Source organism: Sphaerodactylus townsendi, linkage group LG07 (assembly GCF_021028975.2).
Source record: "Sphaerodactylus townsendi isolate TG3544 linkage group LG07, MPM_Stown_v2.3, whole genome shotgun sequence".
Taxonomy (NCBI): domain Eukaryota; kingdom Metazoa; phylum Chordata; class Lepidosauria; order Squamata; family Sphaerodactylidae; genus Sphaerodactylus; species Sphaerodactylus townsendi.
In genome coordinates this window covers 2,675,546-2,693,680 of record NC_059431.1, presented here as the reverse complement: position 1 = coordinate 2,693,680, position 18,135 = coordinate 2,675,546, and the positions used below count along the sequence as shown (strand labels likewise).

The window sequence follows — 18,135 nt, the reverse complement described above, 5'->3', positions numbered from 1 at the left end:
CAGAACTGGCAACCCTGGAAGGCCCCGGAAGGGACGGGGAGAGCAGAGCCAAACCAGGAGAGGCCTCTCTGAAGAACGTGCGCAATCAAAGCTCACAGCATAAGGGGGAGAGCAAGAGTTCCTTCCCCCCCACACACACCACTGCCCCTATGAAGATCCAGGCTGTAGAGCCCCCCCCCCCCACTCACAAACGTCCCACCTCCTCAAGGCTTCCATCCCATTGGCTGCCCATCAGTCTGGACTACGCCCCCCCCCACCCTATGAGGAGGAGGTGACAGAGCCCCTCCTGGCCCCGCAGTTGCCCACCCGTCTGGCTCCGGCTCTCCCCAGCATCACTGAGCAGGCGACAGATTCGCCACCTCCCACAGCCAGGACTTTCACCAGGCAGAAAGGCAGGACAGAAGTGTTGCAAACACACAGAAGCCAACCAATGAGCCCTTTTCAGCATGGCCCAGCAAGCAAACGCTGCCCCTGCAGAGCACGCCCTGCCTCCGCATCGTAGCCCCCCCCCCTTTCCTGGCCTTTGCTGCCAGCAGAACAGAGGGAAGCATCCTGCTTAGCTTCACCTTTCCCCTGGGGAGGGGGCATCCTGGACGGTGGCCCTACGAGGCTGCAGGAGGCTCACAGCAGTGGGTAGAGTGGCAGGGAGGCCCTGCCTGCCTGCCCATCCCTTGCTGGATCATTGGCACAACTGGCACAAAATGCTGCCAGGCAGAGACTCCCCTCAGAACCTCAAACTGGTGGGAGGGTCCAGACCCCAGGGAGAAGCCGCCACAACAGTGCCCCTCAACCGCCCCCCCTTCCTCTCTCTTGGTAACACCATCAGAAAGGAGCCTGGTGCCAGCTGTGGGCACAGACCTTGGCATGGCATAATCCTGCGGGGTCTGCCTGTTTCTTGTACCCTGTGTCACCCTTTGCATGCGCCCCTAAAGCCTTTGGGGGAAAGAGACTTCCCTCCCCCCACCATGCTCCTGTGCTTCACTCCCCCCCCCCCCTTCAGCTTTCTCCCTCCCTTGATGCACTTCCTACCAGACAGCCAGGCACCAGGGGGCTGCCTGGGGAAAGCAACGAGGTGGGGGAGGGAATCAGAGGAAAGCCGGCACCACTGGTGGATGTGGCCCCCAGCAGAGCAGCCGCAGTGGCCACGGAGGTCAGCGTCTGAACATCAGGGTCAGAGGGTAGTGGGCAGGCCAGCCAGCTCAACAGCCACGCCTCTGCATCTGTTCCAGACCATGTAGTTAACTAGGCACGGAGAGGCCTGAGCAAGGAAAGGGGGGGCAGAAGGGGGGCTGGGAGGAAGAGAAGGGGAGGAGGGATACGATGCAGCTGCTCCTGTTGCAAAGGCTGGGCTGGGGGGGGGGGTCACTGGGACAGTCAGGAGGGGGGAGTGGCACAAGAGAGCAGGAGGCCTGCCAGGGCCTGAAGGAGGTCGAGTTGGTGGGACAAACATACAGAAGGAAGGAATTTTGTGACTATATAAGGTACCCCTGCCTCGCAAAAACCCCAGGTATCCAGGTGCAGAAGGAACCCATCTTGAAGGACCTTTGTGCAGGGTCTTCCAGTCATAGCTAGGGAAAATGAACTCAGAGTTTTCTGCCCCCCCCATGGGTCCCTGCACTGCCCCCCGCATGCCAACTCCTAAGCAGCCCCCTGCCCCCCCCTTACCTGGTGGGGCTGGGCCGGGCAGGGGCACCCAGCAGCAGCCTGTGCTGGACCTGGCGTGGCAGGGCGAGGGGGGAAGGAGGAGGAGTATGGAGGGCAGAAAATGGTGACCGCCCAGTGGGCCAGTCCCCGCCCCGCCCCGCCCTGTGGTAGCTACACCACTGGGTCTTCTGAGAGAGAGCAGGGACAGAGAGGGTCAGCAAGGCCTTTCCCCAGAGAATAAGGAAGTGGCGTTTCAGTATATGCTGAGGCGGGTCCATAGAAGTGAATCTCCTTTCATCTACCAACAGTGCCTTGCACGGGATCTTGGAGAACAGCATCCAGTTTCACAGAACACGAGAGCAAGAAGAATGACTGACTTGAACAAAAGACTATCAGGGTTTTTTTGGACTTTCAAGGGCTTTTGAATTAAAGTTGCTACCAAAGTAGCTCAGAATGTCAAAGATCTTTGGGCAGAGATGTTGAAAGCAGCTGAGTGGTTTGCCCGTGTCTTGCTTGGGCGCTTGACAGTTGGGAGAAGGGGAAAGAGGGAGCTTGCGGTGACATCTTGATATTCTGCCACCTGAGCAACTGCTGGGCAGGTCTGCATTGCACAGGAGGGCCCCTGAAGCCTGTCTTGTGTCCTGGAATGGCTGGCCCTTGGCCCTGGACTGCACAGGACAAGATCAGAATGCTCACACAGCCGCAGCATTTGAAGGACAGACAGGCCACACGGAACAGGGAACCTGTGTCTGGAACTATATGGGAAATGCAAAGGGAAAATTCTAGGGCATATATACAAATATATGGTAGATGATAAGGAATTCATGATAAGAACATTGAATCAAAAATGGGAGAAGGAAGGATTTCTAGACATTGGTAATACTGAAAAATTAACAGACAGTTGGAAAAATATAAAGATTGAGAAATATATGGAGTTGGAAAGGAAAGTGATATTAAAATAGTACAGAACACCAAAACAACTAGCATATATGATAAAAGGACTTAATTCCAAATGCTGGCACTGTGGAGGCATATCATAGCCATATATCAAGAAACTGGTGAAGATTAATATTGATTTAAATAATGACTTAATGTTCATGGGTGTAATGGAAGACAGAAGGGTGGATAAAAAATATAGTTATATGTATAAAATAATGATTAAAGCAGCCCATGCAACAATAGCCTTGGGCTGGAAAGAAAAGAAAAAATTGACATTTCAGAAATGGCTAGAATATATCTGGGAACAAGGGACACTTGATATTTTCGATATATTAACCAAAAATAAGACGTGGCAAGATAAACAAAATGAAAATTTGAAGATATGGATAATATACATGGAGTGGATGAAAGAAGCTCGAGTCGATGAAGAAATATGGGAGAAGAGGCTACAGAGAACGAACTTACTGCTGTTTGTGTGACAAAACTATGAGGAAGCTGAAATGGGGGGAGGGAGAAAAGGGGGGGAAAGTATTGTTTGAAAATGTATGAAGAAGGAAATTATTATAAACTGTAAAAGTCAAATGATACAATAAATTTTTTTTTAAAAGGAATAGCGAACCTGCAGCAGACCCCTGGATTTAAGGGGGAGGAGTGATGAAATGGGGCATGAGACAGCCTGGGGGTCAAGTGGCCGGGAGCAGCCCTGAGAGGGCAGGGAAGGGAGCCCACGACGCCAACTCCACGACGCCAACTCCCAGGAGCCAGGTCAAGCGGATACCAGAGGGGGCTGAGGCCGCTGGCCGGGGGACCACCAGGAGTGTCGTGAAAATGTGTGCTTTTGCCTTCTCAGGGGAAAGGTTTGTGTGCTTGAAGTAAAGTAAAAGGATGCCAGTACCTCTGGTGCCTCCTACCCCACCCCCACCCCCCCCCATCACTGGAAATGAATAGAAGGCAGAGGGCTGGGTGTGTCTACTCCAGGGCCCAGGGCTAGTCAATATTTTCCACCCCTCCCCACAACGAACTCTGTGCCCGCGTGCTCACAGAGAGGGCTCTGAGTGCCACCTCTGGCACCCGTGCCACAGGTTCGCCACCACTGTTTTATATGTTTACAAACAAAGGTTACAAGAGGCACACAAAACCACACACACACTAGGGTACTTAAACATCAAAGCAAGACTGTTTAAAACACAATGCTAGGAACTCAGAATTTCTGGGATTGAAAGACTGGCGAACTCTCATCAGTTGCGGAAAAACAAAGAACAGGGAGATAGTCTTTTATCTGAGGAGCTAAAAATGGTGAGTCCAGGAAGGGTGCAAGGCTGCGCGCGCGCACGCACGCACACGCACACACCCCTTCACCACAGATCAGGTCAAAAAGACAAGAGAAGGGCTGGGTTGTCAATCCAGTCTTTCGAGGAGTTTCTTTGTTACGTCACAATAAGTAATCTTGAACTCTCCCTGTGAGTCCTTTGTGTTTTGATTTGTAAATCCATCTTGATGAGGTTACCTCTGGGAGCATTGAAGGAGGGCGTTGGCTGAACCCTGTAAGCTCCTGGAGAGCTCCCAGAAACTAAATTTATCCCAGCAATTGGAACAAAAACAAGCTATCTGATTAATAAACAGTCTAGCTAAATACAACAACTGCCCCCACCCCTACCCCATTTATTACTCTCCTCGCAGCCTCTTAGTGCCAAGGGGTGCCCTGAGCCAGGAGAAGAAAGCGTGGCATCACGAGCCAGCAGCCAAGCTTGTAGGCAGAATGAAGGGCCATCCCAAATCCTAACAAGCAATGGCTTCAGGTGATGACTGAGCGCAGGTGGAATAGCAGAAAAAGACAGGTTGCCTTTAGGAGACAGCCTCTAGCCAAACAAGTGAGCTCAGAAAAGGGTTCCAGCCGACCCTTAGGGGATGGCTGGCGTGACCTCTGCTCCCGGCCCCCTTCCTGGGCACAGAATGGATATCTGGGTATTGAAGTTGAGCTCCATTCCCTCCTTCCCCGCCCCCACACACAGAGCCAAGCAGGCTGTGTTGAACTTCACCCCAGTTGTTTCAGAGACTGCCGGCCCATCTGCTCTGAGGAAGGGGGTGGGGTTGGCTTCCTGTAGCCTACAAAACAACAACAACAACACCTGGCCAGCCACCGTAGTTCCACCATCAGCGCATTTACTGTTTTATATATTTCAGACTCTGGCAGCATCTCTAGATTGTCTCAGAATCCTGCCTGTCCTTCCTTTGAGGCTGGAGGGGACAGTAAGATTATCGCAGGCGGGAAGGGAGGCAGATGGAGGGTGCTGAAACTCTTGACAAGTGGAAGAAGTAGGGTGCTGTGAGGTTTCCGGGCTGTACGGCCGTGCTCCAGTAGTATTTTCTCCTGACGTTTCGCCCGCATCAGTGGCTGGCATCTTCAGAGGGGAAGAAGCTGTCTCAGCTTCCAGCTTCTGGCGAGGGAGCCACACGCCAGGAAAGGCTTATTCCTGGCATACCTTGTTATCCGCATGGGCGGCAGGACCCAGCCCTAAGAACCAAGAACAATAATGACATTTAAACAACTGAAGTTTCATGTGATCTGAGCCTGGCCTGATCAGACATTTCTTTGGATAGATCCCAAGCGCAAGGAGAGCGGCTGTTGGTTCTCACCTTGTCTTTGTGTCCTCGTCCGGCCTAAATGCTCGAACAGACAGCACGCATTCTTTTTAGCAGTTCATTCAACTTCTTTATAATCTGACTGCTCTGAGTCTGAGCTTTGGGAAGAACCCCCTTCAGGTGTTTGCAGACGCAAAGGTGCTTGCAGAAGCAAAGTGCCAGGCAGAGCACCCAAGCAGAGTCTCTAATGGCGAGGCAGGGCTAGAGTAGTCATGAGCAGAAGCGGGAGTTGCCCTGTTTGTTTCTGGCCTCCCCAGGGAGTGAAGGAAAGGGGCAGCATCTCAGGATAAAGAGATGGCTGTGGGGTTTCCATCCCCCTCAGGGCTACCCAGAAGGAACAGGCAAAACTTGCAAGTCTATTCCATCACATTCATTGCCAGCATTTTGTGGCACGTCCGCCAAGAGGTCTGGAACATGAGGGCACTCAGGTGAGGGGGCTGAGCACCTGCCCAGCACCACAGAAAGAGGCAGCTGAGAGCCCTCCGGAAACCTCCCAGCATGTCCCAGGGGGCTGAAGCAGCCCTCCTACCCTGGGATACAGCCCTGCCCTCTGACTCAGACCCTGAACCCTCTCCCCCCAGAGCCTACTGCTGACCCACAGGTCTCCTTCTCCCAGCCCACCTCTTAAGCCTCACAAGCAGTGGCGTTCCTGCCTAGGGACAGGGGGTACCCTATGTCCCCGAGCGCCCCCCATTTGGTCACGTGGGGGGCGCCAACATTTCATGGTCGTTTGTGTGTTTTTAAATGTTTTAAGTGTTTTTTCACGTTCTGGCCTGCAGGGGGCGCATTTTTAAGGCTAGTGGCACCAAAATTTCAGGGTACCATCCAGAGACTGTCCTGATGATACCACCCAAATTTGGTGATGTTTGGTTCAGGGGCAGAAAAGTTATGGACGCCCAAAGGGGGTGCCCCATCCCCATTGTTTTCAATGTTTTCAATTCTGTATTGAGTTTTCTGCATCGCTGTCAATAGGGGTTGCAGGCTGGGGGGTGGGGGACATTTCTGAAGGCAAAGTCTCAAAACTTTCATGGTCTCATCAGGAGACTGCTCTAATTATACCCCCCAAGTTTGGTGCAGTGTGGTTCAGGGGGGCCAAAGTTATGGACCCTCAAAACTGTAGCCCCCATCTATTAGCTCCCATTGGAAACAATGGGGGATGAGGGTACCCCCTTTGGGAGTCCATAACTTTGGACTCCCTGAACCAAACCTCACCAAACCTGGGAGGTAGAATCTTGATGATACGCTGAAATTTTGGTGCCGCTAGCCTAAATACTGTGCCCCTGCAGGCCAAAAATGGAAAACCACTAAAAATACCCAAAAACGAACCCTGATTTTGATTTTATTTATTTATTTATTTATTTATTTATTTATTTATTTATTTATTTATTTATTTATTCGGTTTATAGACCGCCCTCCCCCTAAGGGCTCAGGGCAGTGAACAACATAGATAGAGCACAATATATCAAATCAAATTAAAATTCGTTAAGTTAAGTAATACAGGCTCTAAAAAATAAAATATAAACCTTCCCCATTAAAATGCAGCATTAAAATTAGTATTAATACAAGATGGCATCTACTGTAGAACTCCCTCAACCCCTGCAGGGGTGGTAGGATTCAATGATGTTATCAGAAGATGGGGAGCCTGAGGGAGGGAGGGGGCCCTCATCAACGGGCTGAGTCTCCCCGAAGGCCCGGCGGAACAAAGTTTGAGTCTTACAGGCCCTGCGGAACTCAGCAAGCAGTCCCAAGCAGGGCCCGGACCAGTTGGTGAGTAGAAGCTGTTCCACCAGGCTGGGGGCCAGAGCTGTTAAGCGCTCTGGCCCTGGTAGAGAAGAACCACAACTTGCCATTAACATTGTGAGGGGCCAGGGATCACCAGGTAAATTGGCCTCCCTGCTGAGCGCAGAGGCCTGGTTCGGGACATATGGGGTAAAGACGGTCCACAAGCAGGTACGGAGGAGTCCCAGTCCGTGCAAGGCCTTAAAGGTTCACACCGCCGCCTTGAAAGTGCTTCGGTATTCCACTGGTAGCCAGTGCAAGCGGCTGAGCACAGGTGTAATATGTTCTCGCATGGCACTTCCTGTAAGCATACGAGCCGCTGCATTCTGGACCATTTTTAATCTCCGAATCAAGCGCAAGGGAAGGCCCGCGTAGAGCGAGTTGCAATAGTCTAACCTGGTGGTGACCGTTGCATGGACCACAGTGGCCAGGTCAGCTTGAGTGAGGAAGGGGGCCAGCCGTCCCCCACAAGGTTGTGCCCTGGGCAGCTGCCCACCTTGCCCAATGGGCATTACGCCCCTGCTGCCTGGTCAAAGTCGTGGCCAAAGAGCTTCCGGGCCATCCTGGCTGCGGGAGGTGGCGAATCTGTTATGTGCTCAGTGATACCGGGGACAGCCGGAGCTGACCTCTCATGCCTGGAGATTTCGAAAGATCTCCAGGTCCCACCTGGAGGCTGGCAACTCTCCTGTGGGAGGGTCTCCTCTGCCCTGGCTTTAGCTGTTATTATCTCTCGTGGGCTGACGAAGGATAGACTCCATTCGGACCCGAAGGAACAGGGTGCAGGTAGGCATTGCCAGCTGCCTTTTCAGGAGGGGGGCAGTTTTGCAATGCAGAGAAGTGTGTGGGAGAGATGGGGGGGAACTGAGGGTGGGCTCTCTCCAACTAGCAGGAAAAGGTGTGCCGGGGAGCTCTGTACTTACATGGGCCCCTCTGGGGTTTCGGGCCACAGAGGCGGCCTCCAAATCTCAGGCCAACCGATCTGGAAGTGGGTCTGGACTGGCGGCCTTCTCGCAGATGTATCGACAACTTTTTCTACAAGTCCCTCCTGAGAGTTGTCCTCGGTTCAGTGTGGCACATGCTTCATATTCATCATATGCAAAGCTTAGCTGAGGTTTGTTCTTGCTGGAAGGATGAAGGAAGAGAAACCCCATGAAATGGCAAAGAGTCCGCATCCTTTCCAGCCACTCATTTTCTATCCCACCACAGTGATCTTCAGCCAGCCTCATTTTCCCCTCCCTTGTTTTTCCGCATCCAGGTTTGCAAAGCTCAGCAGCTTCAGCAACCCTTGGTGGGCAGAGGGTCAACAGACTGATGGCAGTCAGGTCTCGAACCTTGAATCAATAAATGGACTCTGTCTTGTTGACCAGTAGTTTTTATTGGAAGGCAACAAACCACCCTGCTTGGAAAAGTTGTGCCAAACCTGCCTTTTGCTGTCCCCTTTGTTCAGAAACAGCCCCCCTCTCCTTTCCCCAAAGAATGTGAGGAAAAGTTACGGCAGATAAAACCACCTGGCCTCCTGCCCCCACAGCACAATGGAAACATCCCGTTTCCCATGGGAGCAGGAGGTGTCAGGGGTATGCCTAGTTATCTATGAAGCATGTGAAGTCATAAAGTCGAGATCAAGGAAAGAATGTCCCATTACAGCAATTGTAACATACAGCAGGCAGGTTATGTATATCTTGTAGCAATTCATTGAGGTAGGAACCAACTCGATGCAATCACTGCCAATATATCTTGCAACAACTTCATGGGTTTTAGAAGGTATTTAAATCACCTGGGTGCAGTCCCTGATACAGACTTGGCTGGGGGTCTCTGCTGACCAGCTGCAAAGAGCGGAGGGGGGAGATGACTTGCAGCAGAGAAGTGGCAGATAAAGGAGGGGGCAGCTAACTTTCCCCCTGCAGCCTCATACAGTTAATGCAGTGGTGTGGTTAAGAGCAGTGGACTCAAATCTGGAGAACGGGGTTCAATTCCCCACTCCTCCACATGTGACCTGCTGGGTGACCTTGGGCTAGCCAAGGTTCTCTCAGAACTCTCTCAGTCCCAGAGAAACATAAACTGAAAGGATAAAGGAGAATATATAACTTGGGCTCAAGAGGTTGGCTCAGAGATTGACTTAGAAGAATGGGATAGAATTTGGAAAATAAATTTAAAATTTAAAAGTAATGTTCATCTTAAGGAGATTTTTTCCCAAAATGTTCTATTGTTGATATATTGAGCCCAGTAAGGCTGGCTTAAATGTATCCCAAGACATCTGAAATATGTTGGAGACGTCATCAAGAGCAAGCGTCTTGTGACCATATGTGGTGGAGATGTAAAAAAGTAAATCGATTTTGGCACAGTATTTTCATTGCAATGAAAAAAATTTGAGCTACAAGTTTGCAATGAAAAAGGAAATGTTAAATATGATAACGTCTGTGGTAAACCTAGTAGCCAGAAACTGGAAAACCGGCTGAATATACTCCTGGAATATGCCACGACAGACAAATCATCAACATTGTTAAAATATAAAAATTTAGAACATTTTCTGAAAGATTGGAACCCTCTTGTGCATTACACTAAGCAAAGAAAACCTTTCACGCATCTGTGAACATATTTACAACACTAAGATTAAGAACTGTTTGTAGGATTATAGGTATATATGTTTAAATTAATGGGGTGGTACAGTAATTTAAAATAGAGTTGCTAAGAATAGTTTATATATGAACTTAGAAAATTGTAAGAACCTAGAATAAGGATTGTTAGAAATGGCATTATGATGAAAATGTGAGGCTAGCAGGAAGCAAACCAGACGTTCCTTGCTCCTTGTTTTATTTTGTTGCTTTTTATTGTCGTGTTAATTGTGCATAATGGTTTGTGAGCGATATATAGGTTGCTTGGTGTTTTGGAATGGATTTGTGATGTGTTGTGATATACTGGTGGAAATTTAATAAAGATTTATCAATTCAATTTCGATAACCTTTTATTGGCATCCAAAACAAACTAATATAAAATACAGTTAATGATGAAAAGGCTTCATATTAAATCATGAGTTCAATTTACAAACCTCAGCCAGGAACTTTGCCACTGCGAGGCAACCATTAAAATCATTACAGTTTAAAAGAATAATTACTTTGTCTGATTCTGAGTGGGCCTCAATAAGATCAGTGACCTGAGATAACAAGCTGGATCTTAATTTCTGATATACTGGGCAGTGGAGGAGGATGTGCAAAATAGAATCGAACTGCCCCGGACTGCAGGAATATATCCTCTTATCGCTCGGTAGACCCTTCAATCTTCCTCTATGGAGCTGAGATGGCATAATATTAAATCTAGCCAGCATATAGGCTCTCCTGTGAATGGGATTGGTAAGTGCTGTCAAGTAGTAGGCTGGGTTTCCCTGTACAAATGGAATTCCCACATTCATTGGCGAGCAGGATTTATTTGCCAGTCTCTGTAATTTTTGGTAGTCCATTACTAATAGCCGCTCCTTGATGAGGGCAAAAGACTCGCCAAAAGTTAACATGTCAAAGGAGTCACTATCATAGCCCAATTCCCTGATTTTTGCTATCACCACAATGCTCCATTTGGAATATTGAAGTTCACTCAACGTGAGTTGGATCAATGAGTTTCCAAGGCATTTATAATGGATGTGCAGCCAGTATTTTATGATATTTAGCCAAATAGTGGCCTCTATTGAGTAATGGCCACATTCTAAACATAAAACTGCACCCGGAACGCAGTTTGGCACTCCAAATAATTTGTGCAAAAATTTAGAATGGAATGATCTGATGGTACTACCATTGGGGGCCAACCAAACAGGGGCTCCATAGAGCAGTTGTGCTCTCGCCCTTGCTTTGACGTAGAGCTGGGGGGATGTCTTGGTTACCCCTAAAATGATAGAACCTCCTGATAGCATTTGCGTTTGCTTGGGTCCGAGCCAATATATATTTTTGGTGAATGGACCATGACAAGTATTACTAAACCAAATTCCTAGATATTTAAAAAATTTTGACTTGTTCAATATAGTGTCCCTTTACCTTCCAGACTTGTTTTTTCCCGCTTTTACCAAAAACCAATATCTTAGTTTTATTATAATTTAGTTGCAGGTCATTTGTCTCACAGAAATCAACAAATCTATGTAGCAATCTTGTTAAACTGACACGAGAGAGGGACAGTAGCACTATAAAGATTCATTACAAACACACACACACACAAACACACACCCCGCCAGATCTCTTTCAGTCCCAACTATCTGACACGGTGTCTGTTGTAGGGAGGGGAAGGGAAAGAGACTGTGAGCCACTCAAAGGCTCCTGGTGGTTGAGCAAAGTGGGGTATAAATCCAAACTCCTCCTTCTGTTGAGTTCTCCTCCTCCTTGTGATTAGAGTGCCAGTCTAGTCCCCAGAGAGCCAGGTCCAGAGGCATTCCTCCCATTGGGCAAAGTGGGCAGCTGCCCAGGGCGCCACCTTGTGGGGTGGAGGCGACAAATTGCAGGATTCTGTTTGTGTGGGGGGATTTTTGTATTTTTTAGTGTTTTTCCGTTTTTTTGGCTCAAGGTGCAGGGGGAGGCTGCAGATTTTAGGCTAGCAGCACCAAAATTTCAGGGATTTTTTGGGAGATTCTCCTGATGATATGACCTGGGTTTGGTGAGGTTTGGTTTAGAGAGTCCAAAGTTACAGACTCCCAAAGGGAGTGCCCCATCCCCCATTGTTTCCAATGGGAGCTAATAGGAGATGGGGCTTCACCTTTGAGGGTCCATAACTTTGGACCCCCCTGAACCAAACTTCACCAAACCTGGGTGGTATCATCAGTAGGGTCTCACGAAGATACTCTGAATTTTTGGTGCTGCTATCTTAATAATTGCACCCCTGACAACAGGCACCCCCTACATTTCCCCAGATTCTCTTTTATAAATCCAGATTTGTGAGTTGGGAGATGTTCTATAATGTGATAGTGACTTTGAAATGACCTGGTGGAAAAAATCATTGTTTGATCATGGTGCGGGGGGGTGGCCACCCATGGGGGGGGGCATCAAACTCAGGTTTTGCCCAGGGCTCCAGTTTGCCTAGGTACGCCTCTGGCCAGGTCTGAATCTGCCCTCGTGCCCTGGAAGCTGACTGGCTGCTCTTGGGCCAGCCCCGCCCTCTGGGGTTGGGGTGATCTGAAGGGTTTCTTGGAGGGGGTGATCCTGCCTCTGCATGTGACTTATTACACCTGGCGCTCTGGAGTCACGTGGGTGAGTGATACTGTCAAGTTAGTTAACCTTTATTAGGCCCCTAAATCATAACCCCATGGCATTGCGCACTGAAAGGCCTATCGGTTGACTGCATTGACTCACTCTGTGTGACCCACCTTGAGTCCAAGTGAGAAAGGGGGACTATGAGTAATGTAGGTGAGCATTCAAAAGTGAGGTGCTGTGCAACGTTATCGCTATCAGCCATGCAGGAGGCACCCCTGTTCAACAGCAGAGTGCCTGATCTGCCCAGCTGAACATCGGCCCTTGAAGGCTGAGCTGGGAAAGAGACTCAAGTGCTGGAGGAGGGAGAAAGCCACGGCCGGTCACAAGAGGCCAGTTCTGTTCTGGATGGGCCAATGGGAGCATCACTGAGCAGCCAGCATGAGGCCAGAACAGCACAGAGATGGACCAGCCAAGAACAGAGACGATGATGATGCAAAGGCAGCAAAGCACGACTGACCTTTCATACAGGGAGCGGCAGCAATCCAGCCAATACCAAGACCACTCATTCCATGAAATCTTCTGTCCAGTGAGTCCAATCCAGAGTTCAGTGGCTTGCAGGTGACCCTAAAACCAAACAGAAAACCAGAAAGCGGGTGAACGTTGTCCAGGGAGGTTTTCAGCCCAGACCCACCTGCAGCACCACAAGGGGTGTTCCGGCCACTTAAGGGGGGCAGCGCCCTCCCCTCCTCCAGGGGGAGCTACAGACTAGTGATTCTGACTTCAGGGTTTCTGATCAAACATGCAAGGTCCCAGGGGCAGGGGCACAGTTTGCCAAAATGGTGCCCAGGTCAAGCCCCCTTCCCAATACTGCACTCCCATCCGTCAGTGACAGGGATGCAGCTGGAGGCCTGCAGGCGGGGCTAACCCAACCCCTGGGCTCCACTTGGAGGTCGGGAGCAGGGTCGGCCGGGCTCACCCCACCCCCACCCCCACCTCCACAGGGCGGTCAGGGGGGCAAGGGCCTGTTGGAGCCTGACTCCCGCTGGGCTTGGATCTGACTGTAAGCTGCAGCTCACAGCTGGATCCAAAGTGGGTGAGGCCAGGCTCACACCCATGGAGCACACAGCCGCCCTCCCCCCACAAGCTCCACCTGACCAGTTTGCGGCTGGACTCAGTGAGGCCAGTAGCAAACAGCTGCAGGCCTGGGTGCCTGGCCCCACACAGGAACCCCTCACTACACCAGTGTGTGTGTGTGGGGGGGGTGCCCTGGGGCTTGCCCATACACAGCCTTGGCACCTGGGCTTGAGGTGTGCACAGCTTCTGCCTCGGGGCCAGGCCAGCCTGCCTGTCCAGCAGCTGCTTCCCAACCACTCTGTGAGTGTGAGCCCTTGCATGGCATAGGGAGGGGGATGCACAGGACACAGGGCTGCTCCACCCCAGGGAAACCTCCCCTCCCCCCAGAAATGCAGCCCCCTGGGAAGAAGCACCCCCCTGCCAACAACCCTGGGTCTTGTGGCCACTCCCCAGTCAGGCGGGTGGGCAAGCACCCGGTCCCCTTCCCGAGCTGGGCTGTCTCGCTTCCCTCTCTTGCTGCTGCTGCTGCTGCTGCCCACTCGGACCCTCCAGATTCTGTTTCTGGGGAGGGGCTCAGGAGGCCCTGGGGAGCAGCTTATGGGGCCAACGCGTTTGCTGTGGGGAGGCGGAATCAGGTGAAATCTGCCCCCCCCCCGCACATGGAACCGCCCCCCCCATCTCACCCTTCCTCCTATGGCCTCCCAGACGGTGGCCGCGTTCCAGCCCTTGAACACCAGCAGCCGAGCCCCTCCAGTATCGCAGTTTTGCCTGCTCCGTTCCCAAGTTTCCCATGCATCGGACACCCACAAACACCTCCATCGGAAGAGCTTCCATCCAGGGGGGCAGCAGCCTGGCGAAGAAGACACGGGCGGGGGAGGGGGGCATGATCCTGATGTACGGCTGCTTTTACAACCCTGCTCTTTATGCTGCTGGCGGCCGGGGGTGGGGGGGTGGGTGGGCTTTGAGGACTGTTGAACCAGTCCCAGCGTGACGGCTGTGCCAGATCAGCCACTTCTGGGGGGGCCGGCCGGCCGGGACAAGGTCTGGGGCAGGGGGAGGGAACCTTTAACACTCAAAGAGCCATTTGGACCCGTTTTCCACGGGAAAAAAAGAAAACACTTGGAGCCGCGAAATAAATTTTGACATTTAAAATATAAAGATAACACTGTATATATTGGGTTTTACCTTTACTACTCGGCTTCTCATTCTGGAGAAGGCATGGATGCCTGCCCTGCTGCCCTGCACTGAGTGGCGGCAAGGAGCCGCCGTCACAGAAAGTGCTCCGCCCCGCTCCAACGGGAGGGCGGGAGGAGAGGGGAAGCCCAGCAGCATGGCCCAGGACAGCTGCGGGCGGTTGGTCGCTTCTGCCCTCTGCTCTGGCCTTGCAGAGGCGTGGCAAGGATGAAGCTGGCCGGCTCCAACAGGGGCGGGTGAGAGGGGAAGCTCAGCGGCCAGCAGTGCGGCAGGCCCAAGCGACGCCGAGGCAATTGGTGCACGGGGGCAAGGATGAAGCCGGCATCTCGGCCTTGCTGGCCGCCGGAACGAACGCCATACCCGGCTCCAAATGGGGGGCGGCCGGTGAGGGAAGCCCATGGACAGTTGAGTGCGCTCTGCCCTGCTGCCTGCAGAAGAGGCGGGAAGGATGGAGACTGGCGGCTCGGCTCGTGGAGCCGCAGTGCAAGGGCAGAAGAGCCGCATGCGGCTCTCGAGCCGCAGGTTCCCTACCCCTGGTCTGGGGGGACGTTTCCAGCTCTTGCTGCAAACCTCTGTCTCCGGCCAGAGAGAGGAACGACGAAGAGGAGAGGCCCGGGCAGGCTGGGCGGCCCTCCTGGTCAGCGCTGGTCCACGAGCGCCAGGCAAGCTCCGCTGTCTTCCTCGGGGGAACTGCCCCCCAGCCCCTCACCGCCCGCCCAGCCGGCCCCCCGCCGCCAACCCCCGCCCGCCTCACCGATCTGCCGGCAGGACGCGGCGTCTTCCAGCTGCCGGTTGGCGTCGTCCTTCTCCCGCTGCAGGAGAGTGAGGTTGCTCCGGGCCGCCCGCAGTTCCCGCTCCAGCTGCCGCCGGGTGTCGTTGCCCGCCTGCCAGCTGTGCCAGAGGGCCCGCCGGGTGGCGTCCAGGTCGGCCTGGGCCCGGGTCAGGTTCCGCTCCTGGCCGCTGATGGTGCCCGCCAGGCGGCTGCTCTCGGCCTCCTGCCTCCGGGACGCCCGCTGCAGCTCCTGCGAGACCTGCCCGTCTGTGGAGGGAAGGCAGGAAGGCAGCGCTGGGCTGGGCTGGGCTGGGCTGGCGGCTCCCGTCAAGGGGGCAGCGGCCAGCGGGCCTGGGTGGGCAGCCCCGGGGAGGGTTGGGTGGGCAGTGGAGGCCTACTTACAGCGGACGCCCAGCCCGACGCAGGCGGCCAGGAGGACGAGGCCGGCGCCCAGCAGGGCCAGCGGGGCCGCCGAGCAGAGCGGCAGTCGGCAAGGTCGGGCCGCTGCCTGGGAGTCCGTCGGCGGCCGTCGGGGGTCCTGCGCCGAGGGCGAGAAGTTCTCATAGGTGAGCTCGCCGTCGCCCACCTCTGCCAGGGAGGAAGAGAGAGAGAGAGAGAGAGAGAGAGAGTGAGTGAGTGAGTGATGGGTGGGAGGAGGAGGGGGCGGCAGGAGGAGGGGGCGGCAGCTCCGCAGGGGAGGGGAGGGGGCCGCCTGGGTTGGCTGCCTACCGTCGGGCGCCGGGCGGGCAGGGCGGCTGGGGGCGAAGCGCAGGTCCGCGTAGGTCACCGCCTCGGCCATTCGCCACCGCCGCCACCCGCCGACTGGAAGCCGAAGCCGGAGAGCCGCGCCCCAAGGCCGCCCCGTCGGGGAATCCCCTCGACAGATGCGGGGGGGGGGGGAGGCCTCGTGTCCCAACCTGCCCCTAATGGTCGTGGGAGAAGGGGGGGATCCGTGTTAGAGTCCAACCTCGAACGGCAGGGGTGATAAGGAGCCCCCCCCCCCCCGTCCTCCCAAGGGTGTGACCGTAAGAACGGGTGGGGCTGCCTTCCACACTGAGTCAGAGCCTCGTCCTGCCCAGGCCCGCCTTGCCTACTCGGCCGGAGCTGGAGATCTCGGGTTTGAACCTGGGACATTCTGTATGCCCAGAAGATGCTCCCCACCATTGACCCCCCACCGCCACCCCCTCTGCCGGCAGCCCCTCCTCCCTGCTGATGGGAGCCGGAGCCCCTCCCGCGAGCTAGGCCCAGCTGAATGCGTAGACATGATCTGGACTGATGGGGAAGAAGAGGGAAGGGGGGCGAGGGGAGAGCCCCACTTCCGGCTGTTGCCCGCTGGCCATGGTCACTTTCAGCAAGGTTACTATAAACCGCGCTTGAGCAAAGGCGCGGAGAAACGAGATTTTTTTTTATGAATGAAACTATAGCATCCAAGAATCTCTTACTGTGAAATGTTTGCTGGTGCAACTGCGCCACGCAGCACGACAAGCCAGCCTCTTCGAGGACTGCACCACAGAGCGAAGTCAAACACACGAAGCAGGACACTCGGGGACAAAAGAGAGCCATGACGAACACAACGCCAAGGACTTCAAAAGACAACGAGTGAAAGAAAACTCCGAGAGTTCGTTTTAGCAGCAGGAAAACTGGAGGCTGGAAAATCCTGTCCTGGGTGCAAGTCTGGAGTTTTGGAAAAGCAGTTGTCCTTGCAAAAGCGGCACCCATGGCTCGACCGTCCTGCCCTTGCAATCCAACAGGGCGGGGGGGGGGGGGGGAATTACGAAGCCCCAGCTTGGCTGCTTCCTGGTCTTCTTGGGTGAGAGCCTAGAACACAATGCAGAATGAATCCAACGCCCTGCTGCAATCGTTCGTTATTCTTCTGTGTTTATAGGTCCAGAGTCATTGAAGGCTTGATGCAATCACCTTGATGGGCTTACAGGAAGGGAGGTGACCCACTGTAACCCCTGGTTCAAATATAAACATTTTATTTCAGTGGTTACTAATAAAATATGTTTTATTTTCAGTATATTTCAGTTAGGTATATTTTGCTAGATAGGTATTTTCTTTCAGGCTTCCTCTAGAAACATCTCAGGAACTTTGCAGATGGGCCAACTCCCTTTCTGCAATCCCTTCATTGTAATTACATTGTGCCTTCAATAGCTTTGGACCTGCAAATACAAAGGAATGATGGACTTCTCCTACAGGCCCTTGGGTTCTGCATTGTGTCACAAGCCCTCACCCTGGAAGCTCTGTCATTCACCTCCCCACCCTGAACTTTGCACCATCCAGCAGGAGCCCCCAGGCAGAAGGCAAGACGGGAGCAGCAGTGGAGTAGTGGTTAAGAGCAGGTGCATTCTAATCTGGAGGAACCGGGTTTGATTCCCCGCTCTGCTGCTTGGAGGCACGAGAGGCTTATCTGATGGAGCCGAAGATTAGCTAGTGCACTCCAACACATGCCAACTGGGTGACTTTGGGCTAGTCACAGTTCTTCTGAGCTCTCTCAGCCCCACCCACCTCACAGGGTGTTTGTTGTGAGGGGGGGGGAAGGGCAGTGAGATTATCCAGCCTTCGGAGTCTCCCTACAGAGAGAGAAGTGGGGATATAAATCAAGCCTCCTCCCTCCTCCCTCCTCTGACGCCACGCCCTGTTGGGTCCTCCTGCCTCCAGCACCTTTTGGGGAAAAGTGATTCTGATTGTTTTTCTTTGTAGTTAACTGTTCTGTTTCATACTATGTAAACCCACCCCCTTTCCCCCTTTTGTTTATCTATCTTCTATCTATATATAAAAAAATCTATCAGTTCGTTTTTCTGCTGACAGGTAATCTCCCAAACTACTGGACCGATTGCTTTGAAATTTTCACACAATGCCGTTAATCCGCGTCACATGCCAGGTTTGCACATACTGTTTCCACACCTCTCTGTTATTGTACATGTC

The 18,135-nt window shown here is 52.9% G+C and overlaps 1 protein-coding gene across 2 annotated transcripts; it reads right to left on the bottom strand.

Annotated features, from left to right (window-relative positions):
* Positions 1-3,741: 3,741 nt before the first annotated feature.
* On the bottom strand, positions 3,742-16,090 carry CD72 (CD72 molecule). Of its 2 annotated transcripts, XM_048503600.1 has the most exons (8): positions 15,937-16,090; positions 15,610-15,795; positions 15,190-15,474; positions 13,925-14,091; positions 12,685-12,791; positions 7,926-8,127; positions 5,766-5,769; positions 3,742-5,098 (listed from the first exon to the last, which is right to left on the bottom strand). In XM_048503600.1, exons 1-6 carry the CDS (start codon positions 16,004-16,006, stop codon positions 7,971-7,973), a joined length of 972 nt encoding a protein of 323 aa, XP_048359557.1. In that variant the 5' UTR covers positions 16,007-16,090; the 3' UTR covers positions 3,742-5,098; positions 5,766-5,769; positions 7,926-7,970. The 2 variants fall into 2 exon arrangements, with proteins under 2 accessions (XP_048359557.1, XP_048359556.1); XM_048503599.1 differs by lacking the exon at positions 5,766-5,769.
* Positions 16,091-18,135: the final 2,045 nt, after the last annotated feature.